The sequence below is a fragment of the Hetaerina americana genome, unplaced genomic scaffold (assembly GCF_022747635.1).
Source record: "Hetaerina americana unplaced genomic scaffold, ioHetAmer1.1.p SCAF_111, whole genome shotgun sequence".
NCBI lineage: Eukaryota > Metazoa > Arthropoda > Insecta > Odonata > Calopterygidae > Hetaerina > Hetaerina americana.
In genome coordinates, this window is record NW_027286193.1 from 459,865 (window position 1) to 468,071 (window position 8,207).

The window sequence follows — 8,207 nt, forward strand, 5'->3', positions numbered from 1 at the left end:
ACCCGGCACTTGTGTGGCTCTTCGCCAGTATGTATCATCATGTGTGACTTTAGATGACTCTTCTGAGTGAATGATTTTGAACAGATGTTGCATGTGTGGCTTTTCACCAGTATGTGTCAACATATGATGCTTTAGACAACTACTCGTAGCAAATGGTTTAGAACACATATTACACTTGTGTTGTTTTTCAGCAGTGTGTGTCAACATGTGCCTCTGTAAAAGTATATTTTTAGCAAAACCTTTTAAACACAATGCACATTGGAATGGTTTTTCCCCAGTGTGCGTTGACATGTGAATTTTGAGTTTACTGAAATTCAGAAAGTTTTTAGAGCAGAAATCACATTGGTGCTTCTTCTTAAGAGCATGCACTAAATGGATATGACTTGCAAGGTCATCTTTTCTCTTAAATACTTCTACACAAACATCACATCTGAATAGCATCACCTTGCTAAGGTGCACATGCATTACATGATCTTTGAGAAGGTCCCTTTGTTCAAATACCTTGGAGCAAATTTCACACACATGGAGTTGAGTGGATGAAGCATCTTCTCCTGCATCATCCTGTTTTTGGTGTTTATCTGAAAGATTTGAAGTATAAGTAGATATTCATTAAAAAGGTGAATACATTTATACAATCATACATCTACTCTTGCCTGTACATACTCATCAGTCTAAATATGTATGTTAGCAATGTCAGTTGCAATAAAATCTCAGAAACAAGGGATCTGTCATCACCTACTGCTGACATGAATTAGGCCTTCTAGCACTTTTTGTTTTACCTTCATCAGAGTCAAAGTGCTTCTCTTTTGAGCCTGGGAAACGTAAAGAAGTTGCAGGAAGCTAAATCCTGTGAGTGAAGATGGCGTGAACATATGATGTCATGCTCTTATTTTTCAAAAACTGCATCACAAAGAGGGCAGTATGACAATTTGGCAGTGATCAGGTATGCAAATCTTTTTTTTCATATGCAAATCTTCTGAAGAAATCCATAACTTTGCATATCATGTCTTGAGCAATACAAATGTTTCGGCTGCTAATTTATCCAACAGGAAATAAAAATTTATTGTAGTGTTTTGGTCTGGAAATTTTACCATCATGTTTCATTGCCAAAATGAAAAATTAATTGTTCCATTGACACGGCTGGTTTTGACTATTGCAGCCATTTTTTTTCTGTTACTTTTGTGTCCTTTGGGTATCTGCAAAATTTTACTCTTTTTGTTAATATGTCAATTGCTTATTTCACCAAGTATGCTTAACCAATGAGCACCTAATCCTTTATAAGTACATAAAGTATGTATTAAAGGTCACTCACAGCATCTTCAAATTCTGACCAATAAATGAGAGATAAAAATTATGTCATTTTTCTTAATTATGTTTTTTTGCTTATTTTGTAAGATAAAGTCTACATTTTCCTTGGCTAAATTATATGAATCACTGAATTATTTTGTAGCAAATTATTTTTGCAACTAATTTTAACATAATATAATTAACTCTTCATGCATTTTTCAGAAGAAATTTAATGAAAATTTATTTTAATTTCTTTAATTGATCACAAGGACTGATCCTTGAGGAACTCCATAGACTAATTTCAGGGGTGTGGAAAGATTGTTATTAGTGCAAACACATTGGGATCGATCAGTGAGATAGGACTCAAAAAATTGTAATTCAAGATCATTGAAACCATAATAATGAAGTTTTTCCAGAAGAATTGGATGAGCAACACAGTCAAATGCTTTAGAAAGGTCACATGCAGTTATAACAATGGAGGATTTACTTAGAAAAGCATTTAGAATTTGATTAATTGCGGACTCGACAGCTGAAGTAGTGGAGTAGCCTTTACGAAAGCCAAATTGCGAAGGAGAGAATAAATTGTTAACTTGAAAGTGCTCATAAACCTGAACCTTAATAGCCTTTTCAAAAATTTTTCCAAATACCGGTATTAAAGAAATAGGCCTATAGTTGGACGATAACGTTTTGTCTCCTTTTTTATGAATAGGTATCGTTTTTGATATTTTCAAAGCATCAGGAAAGATGCCCGATTGAAAGCAAGAATTTAGAATTAGCGCCAGGGGTACCTCTATGAAACCCACAAGATCTTTAATTAAGTTGACCGATAGCCCATAGACATCAGTACATCTAGAGTATTTTAAGGTTTTGATAATTTGACGGATTTCGTCTTCCGTAATCCAATTCCATTTGAAGGGAGATAATGTTGCTGGTGAATTATTAAGAAGAGGCAAGGCAGTGCTTGGAGTTGAATCAAAATTTGACACGAGGTCAGCAATTGATTCTATGAAAAACTTATTCAGGTCATCAGGCTTAAATGGAAGGTCCAGGTCGCCCCTCGAATGACCAATCTCCTTATTTATGACCTGCCAGGCTGCTTTTAAATGGTTAGTAGCATTACCTATATGACCGGAGTTAAAGCTACGTTTAGAATGTATTATTTGATTGTTATAAAAGGATTTAAGTTGTCTCCATGTCCTTTTATCCTCATCATTGCCAGTGCGAGTGTACTTTTGACGCAGCTGGATTACATGCAATCGTAATTAAGAAAGCTCGGGAGTGAACCATTTCAGGGACTTTTTGGAACTATATGAATGATTCACAAGGAAGTGCAAGACGAAGTAGCCAGTTGGCTTTAATGCAGCATGAAAAAGGTATGACTCCAGTATTATAAAGGTGCTTACAAGGATAAAAAAACATGATTCATTGTCAAGGCAACTTGAAATCCTCAGGCTTTCCTAAGGTTTTTACAAAGTTGAGAATAAATTTGCTTTTCCATTAAAAATAATGCAAGACCTTACTTTTTGAAGGGACTATGTAAAATGCAGTTAATGTGCATGACTATAGCTTCTGCATATGCCAATCTATTAATGGATAAACTTGAAAATAAGTTCTCTCATCAAAGAAACACTCAAACGGTACTGACATGTCTTTTTCTTCATCCTTTCCACAGTATCTTTCAATTAATCTACATCTGACTTGAATATAACTTTCCAAGCTATCCACATATACACCTAATAAAATAATTTTAACAGTCTGAATGAAACTTACTATAAACAATAAATTTACTTCAACTGCAGCCACGCATGCCACACAAAATCCTTCTTCCCCTTCTCACTCTGTGGCTTCTGTTTCTACAAGAACACTCACCCGTAGTAAAAATACACCGACCAGTTACGTGATTGTCTCAGAAAAAGTGGGCAACCTGAAAAACTGCTGAGTAGTAAAATTCTCAAACCTTCAACCTTACACATTCCTTTTCCTAAACCAAACTGCCTGAAAAGCCCTAACCTTATCATAATTTCTTTATCCAAAAACCATAAAATGAAACAATCTGCGAACTTTTCTCCATTATAAATAATATTCAGTGCACATATGTTTTATTACCACATTTTCCTTCTATTTTAAATGCCCACGATATTTGCTGGACATTAGCATCTTCAAGTCCACATACAAGCAGTTTCTCCCAAGCCCCTGTTGGCAAATCTAACAACAGATGCTGCAAATGCTGCCACTTTTTCACACCCATTGACTTCACTGCTACCAAATTGCAACCTGACATCACCTGCAGCACAAAAACATTAAATTTGACTCTTCTGTAACTTCTGTCTACCCTAGTACATCACTCAATGAAACACCACCCTTTCCCTTTCATTATAACCAATACTATTCTACCAAAACCATTACAATCCTTAAATATCTCATCCTTAATCAACCTGCATCACACAACCAATCTTTTGATGACCACTTCTCCATAAAAGTGATTGAAAACCTTTTAAAACCAGCAGATACTAGACAGGTAAGAACTGAGAGATGGTGCATATCTTAGTGCTCCAGTCATTAAAGGCATCCAAGCCTCACAAAGCCCACTGAATGTATGTAGCAAATATAATATGCCAATAGGTGACTACAAATAATACATTTGTGTGTCAGGGAAAGAACAAATAAAATGGTTTGGTCATAGGGGTGCTAAAAAGAATAAAGAGAAGGATACTAAGACATCCCAGTAAACACCAGGAATTTGAAATTGTATCAGAACATTGCATCCAAGTCAATCAGCTGCAGATTAACAGAACACCTAAACAGCATCTTCACAATTCTGATTCACTCTTACAGTCTTCACCGGGCACAAACTGTCTATTTACTGTTCTTAAAATTAAATACCGCCACAATTTTCACACAAACCTAATACATGTCATGCTTCATAATGGCCATTATCTATCCTAACACTTTAATTTGATATTAGAATCCTGGACATACCTTATATCCTCTTCAAAACTGACAAATCACTACATTCACCTGTTTGAATGCACCACCTATATCATGAGCAGTAATTCAATGCTATTGTCTTTTTCATTGGTGAGGAATTACAATGAAGCTATACAACCAAAAACATAAGTCTGGTTCAGAGACACTAATATAGTTTAATTAAATATATAGCATTACATTTACAGCATTAAAAATAAACATTTGTTCCTCTCATGGTTATCATGATTTGAAAAATTAAGCATAAGTCATTATAGCAGAAAAGCTCTAATTTTTCTCTTACCTCAAGAGAAGTCCTTTCCTGAATTTCAATATGGTGGTCCACTTCCTCCTTGCTAGCTGGAATTTCAATGACCTCCGACTCTTCGACATCAATCTCCTCCTTTTTCACTGTGATCTACAAATATTTGTTAAAAAAGTTGAACAGTAATAAAAAATTATGACTAGACTGTTGCTAGTTTCAACATTTAGGTACAAGAATTTTGGAAAGATATTGTGTAACAATGATAATTTATATTAGGTTATCATTGGTCATACATGAAGTGAAAATGTAAATCTCAGACATTCCACAATGACTAAATGCACATTGTTCTGCTATCAGGAATCATTCAAAATATTATGTTTGGAACAAATGACCCTATAACTTTAACTATATAAGCATTAGATGCTAGTAATTTTCTTGGCAATTTGTATGTTTACCGAAGATTAAATAAAAAAACTACCATTGGGACAATGTTTACGTAAATGAAATATTTCCGTATAAAAGTACACCTTTTAAAAACTAATACATTAATGAAACTGAGAGAGGGATAAACATACCCAAATACAGAGGAATTACTTTGGCAATGCATTGGAAATGATTGAATTTATATCTAATTATGTATACAAAGCATAAAAAATGAATGCTTAGATATAGCCAGTACTCTTACGCATGCTCTTTGATAAAAAAAACAGTATTCAATTTTTTCCTACGTACATATCTTATGTATACAATGTTCGCAATTTATAAGTCATTTCCCGTATTGGCCATTTGGTCATTAAACCTTTAGGCATTTCTACATTAGGGAAGAAATACATTTAATATGAACACTTTTCAATCAATCAATTTACCTTACTTTCCCTATCGCATACTACAAAAGCTCATAAATATCATAAGGAAGGCGGATTCCGAATTTCCATGACTCAATCTTGAATTAAATCTCTAAATCCGCGAGAAAGGTTTTCATATGTTTGATCTGGAATAAGATCATCTCCTCTAACACCAACCCATTCCCTTTCCATTCAAAACAACTTCGTAACAAATGAAGTACGAAATGCAAGTGGCCAGCAGACGAGTTTTGTGTGTTATTGCTATGTTGAAGACTTGAAATGCTGTGTGAAGTAATCTTTGGTTTGTTTTTAGGTCAATTTTTCTGCATACATTAAAACGATCAGCATTTCCGATAAAGCCGAATTTTAACTATGCAGAGAGCGTTTGAACAGTCGTGAAGTGTTCATTAATGATTCGGCGAGAAGACTAATTTACAACTCATGCTGGAAATGAAAATAGAGGATTTAATAGATGTTAAAGTAAGTTCATAAGTCTATTTCGCTAGCTCTTTAAATTATGTGTTTAAGAAATTTCCCAGATATGTCGATTGAATGAACGGAACATTTACGACGTAATTATTTTTTTTGTTTTCCACTTTATATCAAAGAATACCTGTCATGCTTCATCGCCTAATAAACATGTATAAAAGGGTTGATTTTTCGTTTACCCAATTACTAGATTGCATTGAAATAGCCCAAAATATTTGGGATCGGATTAAGATAATTTATTTCCATATCAATGAATAACCTCACTTCTCAAATTAGTGTAACAGTTGACAAACGAAATGCGAATTCCCTGCTATAACGTTGTTTACTTCGTTTCATCCGTTGTTTTAATAAATTTTAATACTAGTTCAACAAATGTTGACATATTGCATTATTTTTCTAACGTTAGATTGTCTGGTAAATCATTCGGCGTACTCTAAAACCTTCATAACGTGCGATAAACACGCATATAAAATATTCAGATTGTGCTTAAACAGTCGCGGTCTGTTGGTCAATGTTTTCGGCAAGAATAGTAAATTACAAATCATGCTGGAACATACGATAGAGGATCTAATAGATGCCAAAGTAAGTTCAGTTGTCTGCTTTTGGTGTTTCAAAAATTTTGTTTGTGAGATATCTTCAGTGAATTGGCGTTAGGTTTATATACTCCGAACACTGTTAAATGAACACTGTCTAAATATAAATTGAAGTTTAGGCAAGAGTAGTTACGTGCATTCTATTGTTAATACATGGTTATAGCATATTCTATTAGTTTGTGGAGGATGCGAATTATCCCTCTCCCTGCATGGAGAAGCTTACGGAATTCCGGCTGCTTTAGCGTCAATGTGCCGAGTGATTTGTTTGTCTTTCATAATCGCATCAAGGAGGGGAAGCTTTCCTTCAAGGAATTACGTAATAACCAATCGAGAAGAGTTTAGTTGTATCTAATAATATGAACGATATTAATAACGAAGACAAATTTGGCTAAAAATTAATAATTCCCGAGATGTTCGTTGAATAATATGTGGAAAACCATTTTACCGTTTCAAACGGAGTCATTTAAATATTATCAAAAACACCACTTTTTCAAGTTGGAATGATATTAATGTGGGAGTGCTGGAAATCATTTTAGCGCAGGCGGTGCTAGGAAATACTAATAAAGTACATATAAAGCGTTTGAATAAACAGCAGATTTATTCGGAGTGCTGTAGATAACAGACCAAGGTCAACACGGTGAGATATATGCCATAGGCGCAACGTGCACAAGAGGGATGAACGCTCGGCTGAGGTTGAGTAGTGACTGGTCCCGCGTGGGTCAAAATGCTTCCTCCCGGGAGCAGTCCTAGGGTGACACCTCAAGGCACACCCCTGAATCGCACAAACAAATGAACTGCTAAATCAACAAATGAACCGCCACATTAACATTGAAATTGGAATTTAATTTTATGGAAAATTTATCAAGATAGATGATTTAGATTTTTTGCAAAGTGTTGAAAATTCAGTGTTGCATTGAGTTTTCAACCTGAATGACAAAAAACACTTGCACAGTTAGCAAAAAATTGGCCTTTTGAGTGAGAAATATAGTCAGCTCTTCTTACTCTTTGAATGAGTTTTCATCGTAAATCTATCTAGTCCAATAATAGGATAAACGAGAAGCGAGACTTTGGCAAATAAAAATCAATCTGCCTTCCTGTTATCTCTTTTATGAATAGTTGATATCAGCCATTTAATTGCCTTAAGGTACAAGAGTTATTGTTTTGCAAAATGTGTGAGTCCCACATAATTCTCTTTAGAAATATTTTAAAATAAATTCATGAATAAATCCCCAGTAGTAGATATTCATTCATCAATTGTTGCATCAACACAGGAAGCTAACAGTCATTGGTCAGACAATGAAGAGGCAGGTAATATGGTGACTCATCATACATATTCCAGCATAAAATAATGCACTTTCTTGTGGAAAATAAATTTATAATTTAAATCACTTGTACAAATTCATTCAATTCTTCACCCCCTCTTCCTTCCGAGTCCTCTCTCCCTGAAATATAATAGAAGCAGCAAACCAAAGACATTAGACAAATGACAATCAGTCGTCATAACTGTATAGTATACCATTTCCACCCTTACTCTGTAGACTTTCCACAGCCTCAGTCAGCATTTATACAATTCTTTTTATACTAGTTTCATTTTTGTTAATTTATTATTTAATTTTTAATGCTTAATTCTACTTAAATCTCAGTATTTATTATCTAACTAATACCTATCTGAGTCATTTGGCAATTTTCATGCATACCTATTTCTTTTAGTGTCATACCAAGGAGAAACTAATCGCTAATCTTCATCTTTAATCCGCAGAACTT

General features: G+C 34.4%; 1 protein-coding gene across 1 annotated transcript in view; it reads right to left on the bottom strand.

Moving 5' to 3' along the window:
* The window catches only part of LOC139701278 (zinc finger protein 726-like), a 30,161-nt gene extending 22,156 nt beyond the window's left edge, over positions 1-8,005 (bottom strand). The window contains exons 1-2 of the mRNA XM_071599755.1: positions 7,960-8,005; positions 3,461-3,571 (exon numbers count right to left, since the gene is read on the bottom strand). Coding sequence (XP_071455856.1) covers positions 3,461-3,571; positions 7,960-8,005 — 157 coding nt within the window. The remainder of the gene's footprint in view (positions 1-3,460; positions 3,572-7,959) is intronic.
* Positions 8,006-8,207: the final 202 nt, after the last annotated feature.